Source organism: Camellia sinensis, unplaced genomic scaffold (assembly GCF_055761805.1).
Source record: "Camellia sinensis isolate YWXY unplaced genomic scaffold, ASM5576180v1 Unanchor3, whole genome shotgun sequence".
In the NCBI taxonomy this organism is placed as follows: domain Eukaryota; kingdom Viridiplantae; phylum Streptophyta; class Magnoliopsida; order Ericales; family Theaceae; genus Camellia; species Camellia sinensis.
Window position 1 is genome coordinate 21,248,323 of NW_028129178.1, and position 27,598 is coordinate 21,275,920.

Here is a 27,598-nt window from a genome sequence, read left to right on the forward strand (position 1 = left end):
GCTACCGAAAATGGATCGAAGAAACTAAGAAAATTTTGAGGATTTTTTGGATTGTTGTGGTTGTTGAGAAAAAAGAACTTTCTGATCCATTGTAATTCTTTGGAAAAAAGACAGAGATGTTGAGATTGTTAAAAAACTTTAGAGAGGGAGTGGCTTTTATCGTGAAAGGGAGGTTCATTTTTTCCATATTCTTGGCGTTTATACTGAAAGGTAGGTTCATTTTTTTCATATAAAGTTGGGGTATCAATGTGGAAAATTTTGACATTTCCATTTCAATTTCATTTCCTTCACTAGTAACTCTCCATAGAAAAGCAAGCAATTCATAGAGCCTAATCCTTACAGTTGTAACAACCCGAAAATTTAAGTTGGCCCTTAAATTTTATATTAGTATTATGGTTGTATGTGATGATATATTATTAAATATATAATAATACATACATAATCTAATTTGGCATTCGATTATCAAATATGGGATTAATTAGGGATTATTATTTCAGGCCAAATTAATAGAAATATGGAATTGTAATATTAGTTGGGCCAAAATGAAAGTTAAAGATAGTAAATAAATAAATATAAAAGTATGAGTAAATAATAATAATAATAATAATAATAATAATAATAATAATAATAATAATAATAATAATAATAATGGGTGTGGTAGTAAAAATAAATAATTAATTTTCTGTTAGTATACAATAGTGTGTAATTTTATTAGGGATTGATTTATTTATATAGTTATATTAGAAAACTAGGCCTAAGTGTAATTATCTTAAATATTTATTAAAGATAAGTATAAATCCATATAAATTATGATCAAATCTATGGGAGGATTTGCGCTGGCCATGTGTTGGATCGAAATCCCGCCTTAGCTACAGAAAATGGATCGAAGAAACTGAGAAAATTTTGAGGATTTTTTGTATTGTGGTGGTTGTTGAGAAAAAAGAACTTTCTGATCCATTATAATTCTTGGGAAAAAATACAGAGATGTGGAGATTGTTACACAGCTTTAGAGAGGGATTGGCTTTTATCGTGAAAGATAGGTTCAATTTTTCAATATTCTTGGCGTTTACCCGGAAAGGTAGGTTCATTTTTTCCATATAAAGTTGGGGTATCAATGTGGAAAGTTTTGACATTTCTATTTCAACTTCATTTCCTTCACTAGTAACTCTCCGTAGAAAAGCAAGCAATTCATAGAGCCAAATTTTTACAGGTGTAACAACCCGAAAATTTAAGTTGTCCTTTAAATTTTGTACTTGTATTATGGTTGTATGTGATGATATATTATGAAATAAATAAAATAAATACAGAATCACATTTGGCATTGGATTACCAAATATGAGATTAATTTGGGATTATTATTTGGGGCCAAATTAATAGAAATATAGAATTATAATACTAGTTGGACCAAATTAAAGTTAAAGACAGTAAATAAATAAATATAAAAGTATGAGTAAATAAGTAATAATATTGATAATAACAACAACAACATCAACATCAACAACAACAACAACAACAATAATAATAATAATTGGTGTGGCAGTAAAATAAATAAATAATTTTCTGTTAGTATACGATAGAGTGTAATTCAATTAGGGATTAATTTATTTATATAGTTATATTAGAAAACTGGGCCAAAGTGTAATTATCATAAATATTTATTAAAGATAAGTATAAATCCATATAAATTATGATCAAATCTGTGGGAGAATTCGCGAGGGCCACATGTTGGATTGAAATCCCACCTCTGCTGCCGAAAATGGTTCGAAGAAACCGAGAAAATTTTGAGTATTTTTTGGATTGTGGTGGTTGTTGAGAAAATGGAACTTTCTGATCCATTGTAATTCTTGAGAAAAAAGACAGAGATGTAGAGATTGTTACAAAACTTTAGAAAGGGAGTGGCTTTTATTGTAACGCCCTCAAAATAAACCCATAAATCATACATTCGAGACATCCATATACTTAAGAGAATAAAGCATAATTCTATTTATCAGAGTATTCATTATAAAAGTATTGCATGTTGATATCAAAAGTAAATGCCTTACAGGCTTATAACTTTCCAAGTCAACACTTGGTTACAAAAAGAGAGTACTAACTCAAAGCACAAAATAAGCCTTTGGCTTGATTTACATGTAATACACAAAATAAACAAGAGCCTTCAACTCCCACAACCATCAAAGCTAAGACCTCAGAGGCGGCATTGTCACGCCCCACTTTTTATTACTCGGAAGTGTTACCAAATTCATTACTTAATTCAATTTCAGAGATAACATGCGGAAATAAACTCTTTACTCCGATGAGTAGAAATAAATAACCATTCTCTCATCCGAATGCAAATTAAATACAACATGAGCATACTGAATAAAATGCACGAAGGCTTACATCATTAAAGAAGCAAGAAGAAGGGTGTTACCGTTTTACATATATGGCATTCCGCCAACACGAAAGAGGCCCCGTGGCCAGCAAATAAGAAGATCCAAATCTTGTAGCACATCCTGCTTATTGCCTGAAAAAGATTCAACAACGTGGGATGAACATATAGTCCAGTAGGGATCTCAACATGGCCCTCAACAATAACAACTTACAGATAGCTATGCTCACGAATGCTCAATCTCATACTAGAATAGTAATGTGGCAGTTTATACAAAATATGCATAAGTATGTACTTTTCTCGAAAATAGCCATTTCATTCAACGCTATAAGCGATTCATCTTTCTTTTCATTACCCCTTGTTCCCAAACTTTAATAAACAATAACAACTTAGAAAACAATTCCACTAAGCCCATTATTTTTCTCCCATTTTCCATACTTACAACAGATTTTTCCCTTTTTCAAAACATACTTTCAAATACCCAATTTTCCTTCACACTTACCCAAAATCTCATAATGGCATTTTGGTTTATTCCCAACACATTCATATCTATACATGCATGCCTTTAATAGAAAGGAGATAACAAATCATCAACATGTATATAATCAACAAATGAGGCAACTCGGCCCTCCAAAACTGTAACCATCGCAATCCATGATATACTCAGATAGACTGAGACAATAATAATAAAGCTCTACTCTACCGGCTAAATCAGTTCTCCAGGCGCTAACTGGAAGGTAACGACACCTTTGATTATAAGCGCAGTCAGTTCTCTAGGCGCTAACTGGAAGGTAATGGTACCTTTGATTATAAGCGCAGCATATATAATACTAATAATCACAATACAACAGAGCATAACCAACAAGTGTAATACATACACATGAACTATCAAGATACATAAGCAAAGTGTTAAGTATATGAACACATAGGTGTGTGGAGTACATCACCTATCTCCTCCTTAACAATTATACACATATAATGTATCATAGCACTTCATCACATACAGTATTCAATCAACGCCGGTGAAATGCAAACACAACAATCCAATACAACAATGTCATCCTCCACCGATGACCAAGGACAAAACCTCTAGATACATGAATTCAGTACACCTATTAGAAGACTCAACTATCATAAGATCTTAAACCCAACAACAACGCAAGTATGATAGGCAAAGTTAAAACCCCAAATGTGGGTATTCAACACTCATGACATAATAGTTCAATTTCCATATTCATTTTTCGAGACTCACATAGAGTTAACGTTTCATTTTCCATTTTCTGGGTCAACTTTCATAAACTTTCCAAGTCAACAAGTTACACCACTTATTTCAAAAAACACTTTTCCCATTCACAAAACCAATTCCATTCTTTTTATTTTACAAAACCAATTCCATGGATAATAAAAGCCATAATCCAACTCGGTTCAATACATTCATTTCAAAGTAACCCCAAAGCCATAGTTAATCCCTTAGGCATTAACACCTTCACCTAACTCATATTAACAATAGTAATTTACAATTATTGTTCAATCAACCTCCCTCTTTAATTTACCAAAACAAAAGATAATTTAGGCTTTTTCTTCTTTCCACAATAACATGCTAATTTACATTCCAATTAACCCAAAGAACTATCAATGATAAATTAATCATTCTCAAACAACCGACCCTAGGTTCCCTCACATGGTTTTCAAAGAAATTCAACATGATATGATTTTCATGCACTACAAAGCTACCACATGTCTATCTATAGACGGAGTATTGAAAAAGAACAAGGAGAATCCCTACCTCAAATGGAGAACCCAAGGGGAAGAAGAGCCAAACTCGGAAGTGCTCCAATCCCAAAGTTTTTCGGATCAAAGCAAAGCCTACGCAACCCTTTATCTTTCTTACAAAGAGATTAGGGTAGGAACACCCAAGAACTAGATCAATCCCTAGAGAGAAGGTGAGTGTAGAGAGAGAGGGAGTCGAATCTAGGGTTTGAGACAAAAGGGGAAATCAAAAAGTGAAGAAGAAGCTGTTGCTGCGAACTGATATATACGTTCCTCGCTCGAGCGAATGAGTGGTCGCTCGAGCGACCAGACACAAAGAAATCTCGCTCGAGCGCACAAAGCCTCGCTCGAGCGAACAACACAAAGCTTCAAGTCTGCAACCCAGAAGCACGCTCGAGCGAAGAAACGCTCGCTCAAGCGAAGAAGCCCAAAACATACTGCTCGCTCGCTCGAGCGAAGAACAGCTCGCTCGAGCCAAGGCTGCGTTTGAACAAAACCTGAAGACACGAAAAGCCCGATCGAGCGTACAAACTCTCACTTGGGCGAAGAAGCAACAACACAAGGCTCGCTCGAGCGACAAAGTCCTGGCTCGAGCGAAGAGGCTAAAAACTGGACAGCAACCATATGCTTCCAATCACAACCAACCTGAAACGAACCTGCCCAAAACATCCTATAACTCAAATACAAAGTATTGAAGGACGGAAACAAGCTAGATACAACAACCCACATCTACGGAACCGAGTTCGGAATACAATACTCAATGGAGGGAAAACCGGGATCGCTATAACCTCCCTTCCTTAAAGAATTTCGTCCCCGAAATTAAGAACACGCCAAAAGCACTTGGCCAACTGATCACATAGCACCCAACACCCGAGTACTAGGAAAGAAACTATTCTCGCAACAAACCTCCGGTTAGCTCTCACCAAAAGAAAGGCTTACCAAGGAAACACGTTCCAAAAGACAACACTCAGGCACAAAAAGCTTCAACAAAGCCAAACCTTTCCCAAAACAATTCACCAACAACCGACTAGCGCTTCAAGCTAAGTCACTACCCAACAACCTAATTCCCAAAAAGGCAATCAAAGCAAATCTTTTGTATAAATATAAGAAAAATCATTTTCTTGTTCATGAGACATTTCTCAAAGATAGTCAAATTTTCAAGGTTGACATTCCAAATCAAATTTTGCATTTTTCCAGTGAAACTCAAAAGTTTTGCAAACATTTTCACAAACACGGTGTTATCTAAAACACATAATCATCCTCTCAGTTTATTTGCCAAAAACTATTCATTTGGAATTTCCTCATAACATTAACAATAAATCAAATTCCTAACATTTTTCTTTTAACTACGCCCTTAGAAGGCCAAAACACTAGGAAGAACTTGTTTTCCATTCCTTTTTAAAATAACACTAGCAACATCCATCACTCACACGACGATGCTACAACCAACACATAACATAACATTTCTACAATGATAGTTAATAGAAATAAACACTTTGCTATCAGCACATAAGACATAAGAAATTCATGGTTTTGCAATTCCATTCCACCTTCCTCTACTTGACCAATTTAAGATCATAAACATGGCTCAGAACCTGGCCGAACAATCGAATGAGACTACAGCTCACAAATAAACATTTCAATGGTACAGTTGATACACATAATTGCTGTATCAATGGAGTCCATCCCCCATCTCCTCCCAAACAAAGGTACATATAAAAGATGTATTTAAACACTTATCATATACAATGATTGATCAATACACAGATTTGCGGTATTATTTTAACCGTCACATTCAATGACAGAACACGTTCGATTAGTTTCAATTTTCCCTAGTCAACATACAATGTCTACAACAATCAAGACTATCCTCAAGGTGACCAATGCCAACCCAAAACCCGATGCTAACAAGTTGACTAATCAACTCAATAAACCACCACACTCAGTAAACCACACACTGGTGTGCCACTCAACACCATTTACCCCAAACACGGAGGTCCCTACACAAACCCCAAATGTAATCTCACCGGACTTCTCAAGATTTAATCACACCGTCACTGTTTCTAAGGGAATCACCACCCCCCAAGGCTACATAGCAAGCCTGCCCATCTCCTCAACTCAAGACCAACATGGTCAACCCCAATCACAAAAACCCAAACACGAAATACAATTTTGATCAATGATACTCTCATTATCCGAAAACACAATATGTTCTTCCTTTCAAAGAATGCTGCCAACATCCACTCATGAAATTGTCCTCCTACTCACAAACCATACCTAAAAACCAATAACACCACTAGCTCATCTCACCCGCACATAATCATCAACCGATAACAAGTCGCAATACGAATACTACCCACATACATGACTGACGGGATTAGACCGAGTTCACTGATTAGCACAACCCAAGACACTAAAGGATATACCGGTACCATCCCTGCTATCCCGAAATACGAATCTCACATAACTTTGCCAATACCACACAACTCTCAAAACCATCAAACCTGCCACGCCCTCAAACCCGCCCCTACAAGTTTGGGCATGACCCGTTCGAAAACGAACATTTAACCTGTTGTATATAACATACGGGGCCTTATCGGAAGCATATAATAAGAATATAACGATACATATAATCTCCATTGAGCTATATCTACATGCCAGGATCTCTCATACATACAGTTCCAAACTATATCTCGTAGCATCAGTTATATAAAAACATACATACAGTTCCAGCCCCATCATGGGCTTATACAAAAATCATTGAAGTTCTATACTTTCAACCTTAAATGGGTAATCAAAGGTAAGCCAATATCTTAACAAACTTTACAAAAATAAATGGCTTCATGCAGTGTCTGGACCCGCGAAGGTTGACAAAAGAAAACGTGTGTCAGGGCTAGGACTGACCACCTGGTTGGTTACCTACAGAAACAGACATAACACAGAGTGAGCCAGGCTCACTGAATGGTAATACATAAATAAAACAGTGCTCGACTTGAAATATACTACATCAAAGCATAAAAAGATACACACATAGTTGGTTTGAATCCGTATTAATTCCATGACGGCCTTGGCCCATACTTGAAACATGGTAACTTGAAACATGATGGCTATAATCCCTTCGACATAATGGCACAAGGCCCTTAAACATGGTGGCGTTAAGCCCTTGAACATAGTGGCACGAGGCCCTTACGTAAGTTGGCATTAAGCCCTTGAATAAGTTGGCATTAAGTCCTTGAGTAAATTGGCATTAAGCCCTTGAATCATGCTTGTATGAACTCAAGAGGTGTCTCACACGGACTCTAGAGGTGACTCACATCGTAGCACTTAGTTCCGTGTAGCACTTTGTTTCATATTATAATAATAGAATAACTTGGCTTTAGAGTCTTACTGAATGAACGTTTCTCATCATTCCCATTTCTTTCTTTACATACATTGAAACATAGCATACTTGCATTTCAGGCATAAACATAATACTTATGACAATCACTAGCTACATTTACTCACAGTGTTGTGATGACGTTCTTGTTCCTCCCGTAGTGTGCCCTGCACACATTCAAACTTACAAATTAGTTCACTTCTCTTTGTTAAATCCTCTCTTGGTTCAATTCACTTCGAATGAATTTTACACATGTTAGTAGGCATAAAATGCAAATTCTAAAAATATCCGAGGGTTCAGCACGCAAAACGGAGAAACCCGTATTTTTCCACATGTGCCGCACGTGCGGGTGGGATCCCCGCACGTGCCTTTTAGGCAGAATCAAAACCCCAAATTTGTTCATCTCCCACACGTGCGGCGATTGGCTCCCGCACGTGCAGCCATGAATCCCGCACGTGCGACGATTTTGCAATTTCAGTCCGAATTTTGCTTCAAAATCACACTCTTTTGGGACACTTCCACAAGGCTCAAATTAACATGTTTAATCAATAAAACATAACCTAAAACTCATGTTAATAGGATCTCCAAATACATACATATCAATCTAGACATAAACTAGATTCTTGATTCTCAAACATAACTAAACTTTCTTATGCATTCAACATCACATATATATGCATGGTGAGTTCTTCATAATTCTCATGAGAAACAAAAGATAATTTCTCCACATATATGCATAGACAACTTAGTTCAAAAGCATCCAATTCAAAAGCATGTTCCAAGTCTAGGTTGTGCAATTATGATGGAATCACACTCAAATTCGAGAGAGGAGTTAGAGAAGCTAAAGAACTTACTTCTGAGCTTAGATCTTTCCAATTCTCTCTAGATTATTCAATCTCTAATCTTGTTGAAGTTTCCCCTCTAGGTCTTCCCTCACTCAATCCTTCCTTGTTCCACTCTTCCCTTCACTTGTCTCCCAAGGGGGTTTTATGAGAAATTCCTAAGTCTTCTTCAAAGAGGCTTCTCATAGACATATATATATATATATATATATACATATATTGAATAAAGACAAAAATCAATCGTTCAAACATCCGAAATTGAAATTTCCCAAACATGCTTAATATTACATAAAAATTATGCTGATCATATATATATACTCAATTTCAGTTAATTAAGCCCCTAAGGCTTCCAATTTCTGCTTCTAACTTAGAGATGTAACAGATATTTTCCCTTGTTGAACAGATGAATATCCTTAAACATGGGGTTTACTTACTTAGCCTCAATTTCTCATGGAATTTCACAACAAGCATTCAAAAACACAGAATAGGGTCTGAAAATATATCAGAAAACATGCACGAGGGTCGGGTCATTACACTCTCCCCCCCTTAAATAAGTTTGGTCCTTCAAACTTGTTTTACCTTAGGGTAGAAACAAATGTGGATACTGGTGTTGCATTTCCTCCTCTCTTTCCCAAGTCGCGTCAGTTCCGTAATGTTCTTGCCATTCCACTTTTACCATTGGAATTTCTCGATTTCGTAATTGCTTCACTTGCCGGTCCAATATACGGATTGGTTTTTCCTCATAAGTTAGCTTGTCATCCAACTCAATTCGGTGGTAATCAATGACGTGTAACGGATCCGGAAGGTATCCATGAAGCATAGAGACATGAAACACATTATGCACTTGACTCATATGTGGCGGAAGGGCAACCCGGTAAGCTACGGGACCCACTCTTTCCAAAATCTGAAAGGGACCAACATATCAGGGTGTCAACTTACCCCTTTTCCCAAATCTTGGGTGTCCTTTCATCGGAGTAACCTTCACAAAGACATGACCATTCACTTCAAATTCCAAATCTCTCCGTCGGTTATCCGCATAGCTTTTCTGTCTACTTTGAGCAGTTTTCAATCTCTCCCGAATAATTTTAACCTTTTCAGCGGTTAACTGAACAATTTCAGGTCCGAGTAAGGATTTATCTCCAATTTCAGCCCAACATACGGGAGAACGACATGGTCTTCCATACAGAGCTTCATAGGGTGCCATTTCTATACTTGAGTGGTAACTATTGTTGTATGCGAACTCTACCAACGGTAGGTGGGTTTCCCAACTTTCTTGAAAATCTAACACACACATTCGGAGCATATCCTCTAGAGTCTGTATCATTCTTTCAGATTGACCCTCAGTCTGAGGATGGAAAGTTATGCTGAACTTTAATTCTGTATCCATTGCTTCTTGTAAACTTTTCCAGAATCTGGAAACAAACTTTGGATCTCTATTTGATACAATTGAGACTGGAATGCCATGAAGCCTCACAATTTCGTTCACATAGAGTACCACCAGTTTATCCGCATTGTACTGAGTTTTCACCGGTAGAAAATGAGCAGACTTAGTTAACCGGTCTACAATGACCCATATAGAATTCATACCTCGAAGTGTCCGTGGTAACCCCACAACAAAATCCATGGTCAGATGTTCCCACTTCCATTCCGGGATTGGTAGGGGTTATAATAATCCTGCTGGTTTTTGATGCTCCGCTTTCACTTGCTGACATTGCAAACACTTGGAGATGAATTCTGCAATCTCCTTTTTCATGTTTGGCCATCAAAAATTTTGTTTCAAGTCTCGGTACATTTTAGTACTTCCCGGATGCATAGAAAATCTTGAGGCATGTGCTTCTTCCATCAATTTCCGTTTAAGCTCCAACACATTGGGGATACATACTCGATTATGGAATTTGAGAACTGAATCCACTAAACTGAACCTCGATTTTGGTTTTGTCTCAAACTCATCACACACCTTCTTTAGAGTATCATCCTCCATTTGATGTAACTTGATCTCTTAAAGTAAAGTCGGTTGAGCCATTACTACTGCTAATACTACCTCATGTCCATGTATCACAAGCTCCACATTCATTTTATCCAATTCACTTATCAGTTCCTTTTGTTCCGTAACCAGGTTAGCCAAATCTCCAATATTTTTTCGACTAAGAGCATCTGCAACCGTGTTGGCATTACCAGGGTGATAATGGATCTGTAAATTGTAGTCTTTAATCAACTCTAACCACCGACGCTACTGCATATTCAATTCCTTCTGGGTAAAAAGGTATTTGAGACTTTTGTGGTCGGTGTACACTTCACAAGTAGTGCCATACAAATAGTGCCGCCATATCTTTAAAGCAAAAACTATCGCCGCGAGCTCAAGATCATGCGTGGGATAATTCTTTTCATGGGGTTTAAGTTGTCGTGAAGCATAGGCGATAACCCTTCCACCTTGCATAAGCACACACCCTAATCCTTTATGGGACGCATCACTGTAAATTACAAACCTTTCGGTACCAGACGGTAAAGCCAGAACTGGAGCTGTGGTTAACCTCGTCTTCAATTCCTGGAAAGCAGATTCCCACTCTTCTGACCATTCGAATACAACTCCCTTTCGAGTCAGTTGTGTAAGTGGCACGACAATTTTGGAAAAATCTTGAACAAATCTCCTGTAATAGCCAGCTAACCCCATAAAACTACGCACTTCAGTTACATTGGTAGGAGTCAGCTAATTCACAATCGCCTCAATTTTGTGTGGATCAACAGAAACTCCTTCCTTTGTGATAATATGCCCCAGAAATGCCACCTCGAGTAGCCAGAATTCACATTTCTTTAGCTTTGCACACAATTTCCTTTCCTGGAGGGTTTGAAGAATTAAGCGAAGATGGGTTTCATGAGCTTCCGCATTCTTTGAATAAATGAGAATATCATCAATAAAGACCACCACAAATTCATCCAAATAGGACTTAAAAACACGATTCATCAAATCCATAAAGGCTACTGGGGCGTTAGTAACTCCAAAGGGCATAACCAAAAATTCATAATGACCGTACCGGGTTCGAAAAGCTGTCTTCTCAACATCGTCAGCCTTGACCTTCAATTGATGGTATCCAGACCGTAGATCAATCTTGGAAAAGACTTGTGCCCCTTGAAGCTGATCAAATAGGTCATCGATTCTTGGTAATGGATACTTATTCTTGATGGTGACTTTGTTCAGTTCCCTATAATCAATACAAAGCCGAAGTGTTCCATCATTCTTCTTCACAAACAGAACTGGTGCACCCCACGGAGATACACGCGGACGGATGAATCCTTTGTCCAGTAAATCTTGCAACTGTATTTTCAATTCTTTCATCTCAACTGGTGACATTCTATACGGAGTCTTAGAAATGGGTTGAGTTCCTGGTGCTACTTCAATTGTAAACTCAATTTCACGGTCTATTAGCTGCCCTGGTAATTCTTCTGGAAAGACGTCCGGAAATTCACAGACAACAGGGATCATGTCGGTATTCCCATTCACTACTTGTCCCTCTAACACACTATATAAATACCCTTGACACCCTTTCGGAATTAATTTACAAGCCTTTGCTGCGGAAATCAAGTAAGGTGGAGAAGTCACTCCATGTCCCTGAAAGGTAGATTCTGATTGTCCCGGAGAGTGGAAACTAATTTGTTTAGTCGAACAATCTATAGTTGCGCCATATTCACCCAACCAGTCCATTCCCAGAATAATATCAAAATAGGCCATATCAAGAGGTAACATATTGGCATATACCTGGATATTCTCAAGTTGGAGTTCACAAGCAACATATACTGAAGCACAAATTATAGGGTCTCCCAAAGGTGAAGACACGCACAACACATAAGACAGTTTTTCTTCAGTTTTATCTAAATTAGGAGCAAATAGTTTCGACACAAAAGAGTGGGTGGAGCCAGAATCAAACCATACATGAGCGAAATGATCGTGAACAATAAATGTACCTGACACCATTGTTGCCGCATTTTGTACATCTCTCGGAACCAATGCGAACACCCTGCCTTGTCTCCCAGTGTCTTTATTGTTAGTAGGTTTAGCAGTGGTCTTGGTGTTGGAAGTTAGTGCAGACCCCGCTGAACTTGTAACGGTCTTATTATTACTCTGTTGATTTCTTTGAGGGAAATCCTTGATCAAATGACCCATCTTACCACACTGAAAATAGGCTCCAGACTTCCGATAGCACGTTCCACGATGCTTCTTCCCATATTCCGGACAAGTCAGCATTGAATCTTGATAGGGATGGAAGTATTTGAACTCCCTAAAGTCTGTTTCCTGATTGGTGGAGTAGGTGACCCCTTCGACCATGTAGTATTTTGCTTCTTCCCTTTCCATTCCAAAATTCGACTCTGAGTAGCGAGATTCCCTTCCGCTATAACAGCCCTCTCCAACACATCAACATAAGTGGGTAACTTCAACATGTTAACCTTATCCAGGATAGCGCTCCGAAATCCCCCTTCAAATTTACGCGCCTTCTTATAATCCGTGTCCACCATATGAGGTGCAAACCGAGCTAATTCTGCAAATTGGGCTTCGTATTCGGCGACGGTTTTGTTCCCTTGTCTGAGAGTTTCGAATTCTGTTACCTTCTTATCCCACATGCTCTGGGGAAAGTACTTATCATAAAACAATTCCAAGAATCTGTCCCACGTCAATCCGTGGTGTATAGTTCTCGTAAGCATCCACCATCTGCGTGCCTCATCCTCAAGAGTGAAGGCAGCTAGTTGCACCTTTTGAGCTTCTGTGCAGGGAAAGACTTCGAATAACTTCTCTATTCCCAACACCCATGCCTTAGCTTTCATTGGTTCTATTCCTCCTTTGAAGGATGGCGGTTTCATCTTTTTAAACTCCTTAGTAAGAGTGATAGTCCGGTCTTCAGCACGGAAATCTTGTACCGCCGGAGGAGGTATCGGTGGTGGTGGTGGCGGCGGTTGTTGTTGTGGCTGTTGCTGTTGTTGCCGTAGGGTCTCCGCCATTTCCATAATCATTCTCTCCATTCTATCCAGCCGTGCAGAAGTAGCATCTTCTGCATCTCCTGTCCTTGTTCTCACCAATGCCTACACAATAATCATTTATATACAATAGACATATTTCAAAAGTGTTAGCATTATCAGAGTATACTTAACGTTGCCATCGCTCTTTCATATACTTTCAGGATGTCATGCAAGATGCCTAAAGCTTTTCTAGACACCCTAAAGCTCAATGGATCCGTGTGTGAGATAGCAACTCGTGCTCTGATACCACTTGTCACGCCCTCAAACCCGCCCCTACAAGTTTGGGCATGACCCGTTCAAAAACGAACATTTAACCTGTTATATATAACATACGGGGCCTTATCGAAGCATATAATAAGAATATAACGATACATATAATCTCCATTGAGCTATATCTACATGCCAGGACCTGGCATGCATCACAAGCACCATAGAAAATAGATAAAGTTCCAAACTATATCTCGTAGCATCAGTTATATACAAACATACATACAGTCTCAGCCCCATCACGGGCTTATACAAAAATCATTAAAGTTCTATACATTCAACCTTAAATGGGTAATCAAAGGTAAGCCAATATCTTAACAAACTTCACAAAAATAAATGGCTTCGTGCAGTGCCTGGACCCGCGAAGGTTGACAAAAGAAAACGGGTGTCAGGGCTAGGACTGACCACCTGGTTGGTTACCTACAGACACAGACATAACACAGAGTGAGCCAGGCTCACTGAATGGTAATACATAAATAAAACAGTGCTCGACTTGAAATATACTACATCAAAGCATAAAAAGATACACACATAGTTGGTCTGAATCTGTATTAATTCCATGACGGCCTTGGCCAATACTTGAAACATGGTAGCTTGAAACATGATGGCTATAAGCCCTTTGACATAATGGCACAAGGCCCTTAAACATGGTGGCATTAAGCCCTTGAACATAGTGGCACGAGGCCCTTACATAAGTTGGCATTAAGCCCTTGAGTAAATTGGCATTAAGCCCTTGAATCATGCTTGTATGAACTCAAGAGGTGTCTCACACGGACTCTAGAGGTGACTCACATCGTAGCACTTAGTTCCGTGTAGCACTTTGTTTCATATTATAATAATAGAATAACTTGGCTTTAGAGTCTTACTGAATGAACGTTTCTCATCTTTCCCATTTCTTTCTTTACATACATTGAAACATAGCATACTTGCATTTCAGGCATAAACATAATACTTATGACAATCACTAGCTACATTTGAAGCATATAATGGTTACTACTACTCACAGTGTTGTGATGACGTTCTTGTTCCTCCCGTAGTGTGCCCTGCACACATTCAAACTTACAAATTAGTTCACTTCTCTTTGTTAAATCCTCCCTTAGTTCAATTCACTTCGAATGAATTTTACACATGTTAGTAGGCATAAAATGCAAATTCTAAAAATATCCGAGGGTTCAGTACACAAAACGGAGAAACCCGTATTTTCCCACATGTGCCGCACGTGCGGCGGCTGGTCCCGCACGTGCGGCCCGCATGTGCCTTTTAGGCAGAATCAAAACCCCAAATTTGTTCTTCACCCGCACGTGCGGCGATTGGCTCCCGCGCGTGCAGCCATGAATCCCGCATGTGCAGCGATTTTGCAATTTCAGTCCGAATTTTACTTCAAAATCACACTCTTTTGGGACACTTCCACAAGGCTCAAATTAACATGTTTAATCAATAAAACATAACCTAAAACTCATGTTAATAGGATCTCCAAATACATACATATCAATCTAGACATAAACTAGATTCTTGATTCTCAAACATAACTAAACTTTCTTATGCATTCAACATCACATATATATGCATGGTGAGTTCTTCATAATTCTCATGAGAAACAAAAGATAATTTCTCCACATATATGCATAGACAACTTAGTTCAAAATCATCCAATTCAAAAGCATGTTCCAAGTCTAGGTTGTGCAATTATGATGGAATCACACTCAAATTCGAGAGAGGAGTTAGAGAAGCTAAAGAACTTACTTCTGAGCTTAGATCTTTCCAATTCTCTCTAGATTATTCAATCTCTAATCTTGTTGAAGTTTCCCCTCTAGGTCTTCCCTCACTCAATCCTTCCTTGTTTCACTCTTCCCTTCACTTGTCTCCTAAGGGGGTTTTATGAGAAATTCCTAAGTCTTCTTCAAAGAGGCTTCTCATAGACATATATATATATACATATATTGAGCAAAAACAAAAATAAATCGTTCAAACATCCGAAATTGAAATTTCCCAAACATGCTTAATATTACATAAAAATTATGCTAATCATATCTATATACTCAATTTCAGTTAATTAAGCCCCTAAGGCTTCCAATTTCTGCTTCTAACTTAGAGATGTAACAGATATTTTCCCTTGTTGAACAGATGAATATCCTTAAACATGGGGTTTACTAATTTAGCCTCAATTTCTCATGGAATTTCACAACAAGCATTCAAAAACACAGAATAGGGTCTGAAAATATATCAGAAAACAAGCACAAGGGTCGGGTCATTACAAAACCAATCACATTCACCTACGAATTCCCCGTTCTCAACAAACAACTTATAAACTGAACAAGGCTCACAGGCCATCACATAACTATCTCATAATTCAGTACCAAGGATACAACAATACTAGGATCATCGATCCCATTGACAGCTTCTCAATATAAATAAAAGAAGGTTCGAGATTCCATGCATGCCCCAATATGTAAGGATTAAACAAACAACAACATGCATACAAAAGCATTACATAATTATGATGCCTCAGCATCCAACAATACACCGGTCAACAACAAAATGATTCACATAATACATCACCGGTCAACAATACAAAAGTCCCCCACCAGGGTAGTACTATAGGGTTAGCTAATAAGTCACTCCTCGCGAGGCTCTCGAAGCCTGGCCTGCACGTTTCTGGTACCAATAACGTCCCAGACTGGACAGGTACAACTGAGTCTGACTGGGCTTTGAAACACTTGCAGAATTCACACGTAAAGGGCAAAAACATCTACCATGGCCCGGCTGACCACAAACAAAACAACCAACAGATCCCCTACTCTGGGACTGGTCTGAGATTTGAACCTCCCTGGACCTCCCAATTGAAGAGTCCGAAACCCCTGGCGAAGAAAAGGATTTAGCCTGGGACTGAACATATTTTCGCCTCCACCCCTTACTGAGCCTTGAGTGCTTGTGAACTGTAGGCGTTACCGAGATGGCCTTCTCCCTAACCTGACCAGCACTCACAACCGTGGCCTCCACATGGGCCGCTGCCTCGACTAGACTATAATAATCCTTCCAAAAGGATCCAGCTACCTTCTCCCGAATATCGAAACACAGCCGACTTTCAAACTCATAACAACGACACTCATCTGTTGCCACCAACTCTAGAGCGAACCTTGACAAAATGGTAAACCGCATCTCAAACTGTGCCACAGGAGTAGCATCCTGACGCAACTCAATAAACTGTTCTCTCAACCTTTCCCGAGCAGAAGCAGGGAAATACTTGGCCCAAAAGGCCTCGGTAAAAGCAATCCATGTGCCACCTACAGTATTCTTAGCATACTTCCACCAATAACTCGCATCACACTTCAATTGAAAAGTCGCCAAAGAAACCCTCAACTCCTCATTTTTTACTCTAAGCATGTCAAGAGTCTTGGTAATTTGCTCTAACCAACTCTTTGCCTCCAACGGTTTGGCCTCCCCCACAAACTCTGGTGGGTTGGAGCGAAAAAACTTCTTATTAAGCTTGAGGGCACGCCCGCTGTGACCCTCAGTGCGAGCTAGGGCGTCCTGCACTGCTCTCACAATCTCGTGTGCAACGTCCTCGCCGACAGCCGATGCTGCAACGGCGGTTGTTAAAGGAACTGTTGTACCTCTTTCGGCACTCCTATTACTCACCCGACCTTTACTCCCTCGTGTAGACATCCTATAAAATCCAAAGAACATAACCACGCTTAGTACATAACACAATAGCCTTCTCCGAGGCACACGCTTGTTACTATTAAGTCACAAGACGCACTTAGTCTCAAAACATACATTTCCATTGCATATAAACATCTAAACATTTAAACATTTAAATACATAATCGAATCAAGTCCATAAAGATAGCCACTCATCACAGAACTCTCAAGGAATTCCAATCAGAAACCACGTTGATCAGGCGTGTTTCCAAGAGGACCTCAAAGCAAGTTCACCGGCTACAAGTATTATCCAGAAAACTTAATCCCGTGCTCATATAAATGCAACATGCGAGTCCTAACATTCATGTTAACTATATGCAACGTCCTCACTACACGTAGCAAACCCACTATAGTAGAAACCACTTCCCACGAGCCCAAAGTATTCAAACCCGGCTCGCTCTGATACCAAGTTGCCACACCCCACTTTTTATTACTCGGAAGTGTTACCAAATTCATTACTTAATTCAATTTCAGAGATAACATGCGTCAATAAACTCTTTAGGCAATGAGTAGAAATAAATAACCATTCTCTCCTCCAAATGCAAATTAAATACAACATGAGCATACTGAATAAAATGCCCGAAGGCTTACATCATTAAAGAAGCAAGAAGAAGGGTGTAACCTTTTTACATATATGGCATTCCGTCAACACAAAAGAGGCCCCGTGGCCAGCAAATAAGAAGATCCAAATCTTGTAGCACATCCTGCTTATTACCTGAAAAAGATTCAACAACATGGGACGAACATATAGTCCAGTAGGGATCTCAACATGGCCCTCAACAATAACAACTTACAGATAGCTATGATCACGAATGCTCAATCTCATACAAGAATAGTAATGTGGCAATTTATAAAAAATATACATAAGTGTGTACTTTTCTCGAAAATAGCTATTTCATTCAACGCTATAAGCGATTCATCTTTCTTTTCATTATCCCTTGTTCCCAAACTTTCATAAACAATAACAACTTAGAAAACAATTCCACTAAGCCCATTATTTTTCTCCCATTTTCCATACTTACAACATATTTTTCCCTTTTTCAAAACATACTTTCAAATACCCAATTTTCCTTCACACTTACCCAAAATCTCATAATGGCATTTTGGTTTATTCCCAACACATTCATATCTATACATGCATGCCTTTAATAGAAAGGAGATAACAAATCATCAACATGTATATAATCAACAAATGAGGCAACTCGGCCCTCCAAAACTGTAACCATCGCAATCCATGATATACTCAGATAGACTGAGACAATAATAATAAAGCTCTACTCTACCGGCTAAATCAGTTCTCCAGGCGCTAACTGGAAGGTAACGGCACCTTTGATTATAAGCGCAGTCAGTTCTCCAGGCGCTAACTGGAAGGTAACGGTACCTTTGATTATAAGCGCAGCATATATAATACTAACAATCACAATACAACAGAGCATAACCAACAAGTGTATACATACACATGAACTATCAAGATACATAAGCAAAGTGTTAAAGTATATGAACACATAGGTGTGTGGAGTACATCCCCTATCTCCTCCCACACACTAGAGTACATCACCTATCTTCTCCTTAACAATTATACACATATAATGTATCATAGCACTTCATCACATACAGTATTCAATCAACGCCGGTGAAATGCAAACACAACAATCCAATACAACAATGTCATCCTCCACCGATGACCATGGAAAAAGCCTCTAGATGCATGAATTCAGTACACCTATTAGAAGACTCAACTATCATGAGATCTTAAACCCAACAACAACGCTAGTATGATACGTAAAGGTAAAACCCCAAATGTGGGTATTCAACACTCATGACATAATAGTTCAATTTCCATATTCATTTTTCGAGACTCACATAGAGTTAACGTTTCATTTTCCATTTTCAGGGTCAACTTTCATAAACTTTCCAAGTCAACAAGTTACACCACTTATTTCAAAAAACACTTTTCCCATTCACAAAACCAATTCCATTCTTTTTATTTTACAAAACCAATTCCATGGATAATAAAAGCCATAATCCAACTCGGTTCAATACATTCATTTCAAAGCAACCCCAAAGCCATAGTTAATCCCTTAGGCATTAACACCTTCACCCAACTCATATTAACAATAGTAATTTACAATTATTGTTCAATCAACCTCCCTCTTTAATTTACCAAAACAAAAGATAATTTAAGGCTTTTTCTTCTTTCCACAATAACATGCTAATTTACATTCCAATTAACCCAAAGAGCTATCAATGATAAATTAATCATTCACAAACAACCAACCCTAGGTTCCCTCACATGGTTTTCAAAGAAATTCAACGTGATATGATTTTCATGCACTACAAAACAACCACATGTCTGTCTATAGACGGAGTATTGAAAAAGAACAAGGAGAATCCCTACCTCAAATGGAGAACCCAAGGGGAAGAAGAGCCAAACTCGGAAGTGCTCCAATCCCAAAGTTTTTGGATCAAAGCGAAGCCACGCAACCCTCTATCTTTCTTACAAAGAGATTAGGGTAGGAACACCCAAGAACTAAATCAATCCCTACAGAGAAGGTGAGTGTAGAGAGAGAGGAAGTCGAATCTAAGGTTTGAGACAAAAGGGGAAATCAAAAAGTGAAGAAGAAGCTGTTGCTGCGAACTGATATATACGTTCCTCGCTCGAGTGAATGAGTGGTCGCTTGAGCGACCAGACACAAAGAAATCTTGCTCGAGCGCACAAAGCCTCGCTCGAGCGAACAACACGAAGCTTCAAGTCTGCAACCCAGAAGCACGCTCGAGCGAAGAAACGCTTGCTCGAGCGAAGAAGCCCAAAACATACAGTTCGCTCGCTCGAGCGAAGAATAGCTCGCTCGAGCCAAGGCTGAGTCTGAACAAAACCTGAAGACACGAAAAGCCCGATCGAGCGTACAAACTCTCGCTTGGGCGAAGAAGCAACAACACAAGGCTTGCTCGAGCGACAAAGTCCTGGCTCGAGCGAAGAGGCTAAAAACTGGACAGCAACCATATGCTTCCAATCACAACCAATCTGAAATGAACCTGCCCAAAATATCCTATAACTCAAATACAAAGTATTGAAGCACGAAAACAAGCTAGATACAACAACCCACGTCTACGGAACTGAGTTCGGAATACAATACTCAATGGAGGGAAAATCGGGATCGCTATAACCTCCATTCCTTAAAGAATTTCGTCCCCGAAATTAAGAACACGCCAAAAGCACAAGGCCAACTGATCACACAACACCCAGCACCCGAGTACTAGGAAAGAAACTATTCTCGCAACAAACCTCCGGTTAGCTCTCACCAAAAGAAAGGCTTACCAAGGAAACACGTTCCAAAAGACAACACTCAGGCACAAAAAGCTTCAACATAGCCAAATCTTTCCCGAAAAAATTCACCAACAACTGACTAGCGCTTCAAGCTAAGTCACTACCCAACAACATAATTCCCAAAAAGCCAATCAAAGCAAATCTTTTGTATAAATATAAGAAAAATCATTTTCTTGTTCATGAGACATTTCTCAAAGATAGTCAAATTTTCAAGGTTGACATTCCAAATCAAATTTTGCATTTTTCCAGTGAAACTCAAAAGTTTTGCAAACATTTTCACAAACACGGTGTTATCTAAAACACATAATCATCCTCAGTTTATTTGCCAAAAACTATTCATTTGGAATTTCCTCATAACATTAACATTAAATCAAATTCCCAACATTTTTCTTTTAACTACGCCCTTAGAAGGCCAAAACACTAGGAAGAACTTGTTTTCCATTCCTTTTTAAAATAACACTAGCAACATCCATCACTCACACGATGATGCTACAACCAACACATAACATAACATTTCTACAATGATAGTTAATAGAAATAAGCACTTTGCTATCAGCACATAAGGCATAAGAAATTCATGGTTTGCAATTTCATTCCACCTTCCTCTACTTGACCAATTTAAGATTATAAACATGGCTTAGAACCTGGCCGAACAATCGAATGAGACTACAGCTCACAAATAAACATTTCAATGCTACAGTGTATACACATAATTGCTGTATCAATGGAGTCCATCCCCCATCTCCTCCCAAACAAAGGTACACATAAAAGATGTATTTAAACACTTATCATATACAATGATTGATCAATACATAGATTTGCGGTATTATTTTGACCGTCACATTCAATGACAGAACACGTTCGATTAGTTTCAATTTTCCCTAATCAACATACAATGTCTACAACAATCAAGACTATCCTCAAGGTGACCAATGCCAACCCAAAACCCGATGCTAACAAGTTGACTAATCAACTCAATAAACCACCACACTCAGTAAACCACACACTGGTGTGCCACTCAACACCATTTACCCCAAACACGGAGGTCTCTACACAAACCCCAAATGTAATCTCACCGGACTTCTCAAGATTGAATCACACCATCACTGTTTCTAAGGGAATCACCACCTCCCAAGGCTACATAGCAAGCCTGCCCATCTCCTCAACTCAAGACCAACATAGTCAACCCCAATCACAAAAACCCAAACACGAAAGACAATTTTGATCAATGATACTCTCATTACCCGAAAACACAATATGCTCTTCCTTTCAAAGAATTCTGCCAACATCCACTCATGAAATTCTCCTCCTACTCACAAACCATACCTAAAAACAAATAACACCACTAGCTCATCTCACCCACACATAATCATCAACCGATAACAAGTCGCAATACGAACACTACCCACATACATGACTGACGGGATTACAACGAGTTCACTAATTAGCACAACCCAAGACACTAAACGATATACGGGTACCATCCCTGCTATCCCGAAATACGAATCTCACATAACTTTGCCAATACCACATAACTCTCAAAACCATCAAACCAATCACATTCACCTACGAATTCCCCGTTCTCAACAAACAACTTATAAACTGAACAATGCTCACAGGCCATCACATAACTATCTCATAACTCAGTACCAAGCATACAACAATACTAGGATCATCGATCCCATTGACAGCTTCTCAATATAAATAAAAGAAGGTTCGAGATTCCATGCATGCCCCAATATGTGAGGATTAAACAAACAACGACATGCATACAAAAACATGACATAATTATGATGCCTCAGCATCCAACAATACACCGGTCAACAACAAAATGATTCACATAATACATTACCGGTCAACAATACAAAAGTCCCCCACCAGGGTAGTACTATAGGGTTAGCTAATAAGTCGCTCCTCGTGAGGCTCTCGAAGCCTGGCCTGCACGTTTCTGGTACCGATAACGTCTCTGACTGGACGGGTACAACTGAGTCTGACTGGGCTTTGAAACACTTGCAGAATTCACACGCAAAGGGCAAAAACGTCTACCATGGCCCGGCTGACCACAAACAAAACAAGCAACAGATCCCCTACTCTGGGATTGGTCTGAGATCTGAACCTCCCTGGACCTCCCAATTGAAGAGTCCCAAACCCCTGGCGAAGAAAAGGATTTAGCCTGGGACTGAGCATATTTTCGCCTCCACCCCTTACTGAGCCTAGAGTGCTTGTGAACCGTAGGAGTTACCGAGATGGCCTTCTCCCTAACCTGACCAGCACTCACAACCGTGGCCTCCACATGGGCCGCTGCCTCGACTAGACTATAATAATCCTTCCAAAAGGATCTAGCTGTCTTCTCCCGAATATCGAAACACAACCGACTTTCAAACTCATAACAACGTCGCTCATCTGTTGCCACCAACTCTAGAGCGAACCTTGACAAACTGGTAAACCGCATCTCAAACTGTGCCACAGGAGTAGCATCCTGACGCAACTCAATAAACTGTTCCCTCAACCTTTCCCGAGCAGAAGTAGGGAAATACTTGGCCCAAAAGGCCTTGGTAAAAGCAACCCACGTGCCACCTATAGTATTCTTAGCATACTTCCACCAATAACTCGCATCACCCTTCAATTGAAAAGTCGCCAAAGAAACCCTCAACTCCTCATTTTCGACTCTGAGCATATCAAGAGTCATGGTAATCTGCTCTAGCCAACTCTCTGCCTCCAACGGTCTAGCCTCCCCCACAAACTCTGGTGGGCTGGAGCGAAAAAACTCCTTTGTAAGCTTGAGGGCACTCCCCTGTGACCCTCAGTGCGAGCTAGGGCGTCCTGCACTGCTCTCACAATCTCACGTGCAACGTCCTCGCCGACAGCTGATGCTGCAACGGCGGTTGTTAAAGGAATTGCTGTTCCTCTTTCGGCACTCCTATTACTCACTCGACCTCTACTCCCTCGTGTAGACATCCTATAAAATCCAAAGAGCATAACCACGCTTAGTGCATAACACAATAGCCTTCTCCGAGGCAGACGCTTGCTACTATTAAGTCACAAGACGCACTTAGTCTCAAAACATACATTTCCATTGCATATAAACATCTAAACATTTAAACATTTAAACACATAATCGAATCAAGTCCATAAAGATAGCCACTCATCACAGAACTCAAGGAATTCCAATCAGAAACCACGTTGATCAGGCGTGTTTTTCAAGAGGACCTCAAAGCAAGTTCACCGGCTACGAGTATTATCCAGAAAACTTAATCCCGTGCTCATATAAATGCAACATGCGAGTCCTAACATTCATGTTAACTATATGCAACGTCCTCACTATACGTAGCAAACCCACTATAGTAGAAACCACTTCCCACGAGCCCAAGGTATTCAAACCCGGCTCGCTCTGATACCAAGTTGTCACGCCCCACTTTTTATTACTCGGAAGTGTTACCAAATTCATTACTTAATTCAATTTCAGAGATAACATGCGGCAATAAACTCTTTAGGCCAATGAGTAGAAATAAATAACCATTCTCTCATCCGAATGCAAATTAAATACAACATGAGCATACTGAATAAAATGCCCGAAGGCTTACATCATTAAAGAAGCAAGAAGAAGGGTGTAATCCTTTTACATATATGGCATTCCGCCAACACGAAAGAGGCCCCATGGCCAGCAAATAAGAAGATCCAAATCTTGTAACACATCCTGCTTATTACCTGAAAAAGATTTAACAACGTGGGATGAACATATAGTCCAGTAGGGATCTCAACATGGCCCTCAACAATAACAACTTACAGATAGCTATGATCACGAATGCTCAATCTCATACTAGAATAGTAATGTGGCAGTTTATAAAAAATATACATAAGTATGTACTTTTCTTGAAAATAGCCATTTCATTCAACGCTATAAGCGATTCATCTTTCTTTTCATTATCCCTTGTTCCCAAACTTTCATAAACAATAACAACTTAGAAAACAATTCCACTAAGCCCATTGTTTTTCTCCCATTTTCCATACTTACAACAGATTTTTCCCTTTTTCAAAACATACTTTCAAATACCCAATTTTCCTTCACACTTACCCAAAATCTCATAATGGCATTTTGGTTTATTCCCAACACATTCATATCTATACATGCATGCCTTTAATAGAAAGGAGATAACAAATCATCAACATGTATATAATCAACAAATGAGGCAACTCGGCCCTCCAAAACTGTAACCATCGCAGTCCATGATATACTCAGATAGACTGAGACAATAATAATAAAGCTCTACTCTACCGGCTAAATCAGTTCTCCATGCGCTAACTGCAATGTAACGGCACCTTTGATTATAAGCGCAGTCAGTTCTCCAGGTGCTAACTGGAAGGTAACGGTACCTTTGATTGTAAGTGCATCATACATAATACTAACAATCACAAGACAACAGAGCATAACCAACAAGTGTAATACATAAACATGAACTATCAAGATACATAAGCAAAGTGTTAAAGTATATGAACACATAGGTGTGTGGAGTACATCCCCTATCTCCTCCCACACACTGGAGTACATCACCTATCTCCTCCTTAACAATTATACACATATAATGTATCATAGCACTTCATCACATATAGTATTCAATCAATGCCGGTGAAATGCAAACACAACAATGTCATCCTCCTCCGATGACCAAGGACAAAACCTCTGGATGCCTGAATTCAGTACACCTATTAGAAGACTCAACTATCATGAGATCTTAAACCCAACAACAACGCTAGTACGATAGGTAAAGGTAAAACCCCAAATGTGGGTATTCAACACTCATGACATAATAGTTCAATTTCCATATTCATTTTTCGAGACTCACATAGAGTTAACGTTTCATTTTCCATTTTCTGGGTCAACTTTCATAAACTTTCCAAGTCAACAAGTTACACCACTTATTTCAAAAAACACTTTTCCCATTCACAAAACCAATTCCATTCTTTTTATTTTACAAAACCAATTCCATGGATAATAAAAGCCATAATCCAACTCGGTTCAATACATTCATTTCAAAGCAACCCCAAAGCCATATTTAATCCGTTAGGCATTAACACCTTCACCTAACTCATATTAACAATAGTAATTTACAATTATTGTTCAATCAACCTCCCTCTTTAATTTACCAAAACAAAAGATAATTTAAGGCTTTTTCTTCTTTCCACAATAACATGCTAATTTACATTCCAATTAACCCAAAGAACTATCAATGATAAATTAATCATTCTCAAACAACCAACCCTAGGTTCCCTCACATGGTTTTCAAAGAAATTCAACATGATATGATTTTCATGCACTACAAAACTACCACATGTCTATCTATAGACGGAGTATTGAAAAAGAACAAGGAGAATCCCTACCTCAAATGGAGAAACCAAGGGGAAGAAGAGCCAAACTCGGAAGTGCTCCAATCCCAAAGTTTTTCGGATCAAAACGAAGCCCACGCAACCCTCTATCTTTCTTACAAAGAGATTACGGTAGGAACACCCAAGAACTAGATCAATCCCTAGAGAGAAGGTGAGTGTAGAGAGAGGGGTAGTCGAATCTAGGGTTTGAGACAAAAGGGGAAATCAAAAAATGAAGAAGAAGCTGTTGCTGCGAACTGATATATACATTCCTCGCTCGAGCGAATGAGTGGTCGCTCGAGCGACCAGACACAAAGAAATCTCACTCGAGCGCACAAAGCCTCGCTCGAGCGAACAACACGAAGCTTTAAGTCTGTAACCCAAAAGCACGCTTGAGCGAAGAAGCGCTCGCTCGAGCGAAGAAGCCCAAAACATACAGCTCGCTCGCTCGAGCGAAGAACAGCTCGCTCGAGCCAAGGCTGCATCTGAACAAAACCTAAAGACACGAAAAGCCCGCTTGAGCATACAAACTCTCGCTCGAGCGAAGAAGCAACAACCCAAGGCTCGCTCGAGCGACAAAGTCCTGGCTTGAGCGAAGAGGCTAAAAACTAGACAGCAACCATATGCTTCCAATCACAACCAACCTGAAACGAACCTGCCCAAAACATCCTATAATTCAAATACAAAGTATTGAAGGACGGAAACAAGCTAGATACAACAACCCACACTACGGAACCGAGTTCGGAACACAATACTCAATGGAGGGAAAACCGGGATCGTTGTAGGAATAATTCCTGAACCTGAAAAATGCTGTCCCATATAGGGTGAGCCAACGCCTAGTAGAGATATGCTCAACATAATATGAGCAATAACTAAAACATTAGCATTCGATAAATGTTTAACTCATATATACCAACTTATAATACATTTCAATTCCATGACAAATATGTCAATGTTTCATTCCATTTTCCATTACTCATCTAGTTCTCAATTTATGAATAAGGCTCAGAACTTGGCCAATAATTTAATGAGACTATAACTCATATCAAAACACTTCTATAATTCACAGTAGATACACATACTTGCTATATCAATACCACATCAAAACACTTCCATACTTCATAAATGATACACAGATTCGCTGTATCAATAACACATTAAAACACTTCCATACTTCATAAATGATACACAGATTTGCTGTATCAATGGAGTTCATCCCCTATCTCCTCCCAAATAAAATCCGGTTTAGGAGTCCATCCCCTATCTTCCCCTAAACCGTGGAGTGCATCCTCTATCTCCTTCCACACAACACAATGTATATAAACACATATCATATACATGAGCAGTCAAAACATAAATTTGATGTATTATTCCAACCTTCATATTCGACGACAAAATCAATTGATTAGTTTTAATTCACCTAATCAGCATGCATTGTCTGCAACAATCAAGACTATCCTCCGCCGATAGCCTAAAGCAATTTATTTCTAAACAGATAATAAATGCATCCACAGATAATTTGACAACAATTTCATAAGTGAGCGATTAATAAATCGAACTCCACCATTCCCTATT

General features: G+C 39.1%; 2 protein-coding genes across 2 annotated transcripts; both read right to left on the minus strand.

The window, feature by feature from the left end:
* Positions 1-8,936: 8,936 nt before the first annotated feature.
* Positions 8,937-9,980, minus strand: LOC145816130 (uncharacterized). Its single transcript, XM_082912375.1, has 3 exons — positions 9,603-9,980; positions 9,336-9,461; positions 8,937-9,260 (listed from the first exon to the last, which is right to left on the minus strand). Exons 1-3 carry the CDS (start codon positions 9,978-9,980, stop codon positions 8,937-8,939), a joined length of 828 nt encoding a protein of 275 aa, XP_082768501.1.
* A 2,609-nt stretch (positions 9,981-12,589) lies between these two features.
* LOC145816131 (uncharacterized) lies at positions 12,590-13,171 on the minus strand. The gene has a single exon (XM_082912376.1). The coding sequence runs from the start codon at positions 13,169-13,171 to the stop codon at positions 12,590-12,592; it is 582 nt and encodes a 193-aa protein (XP_082768502.1).
* Positions 13,172-27,598: the final 14,427 nt, after the last annotated feature.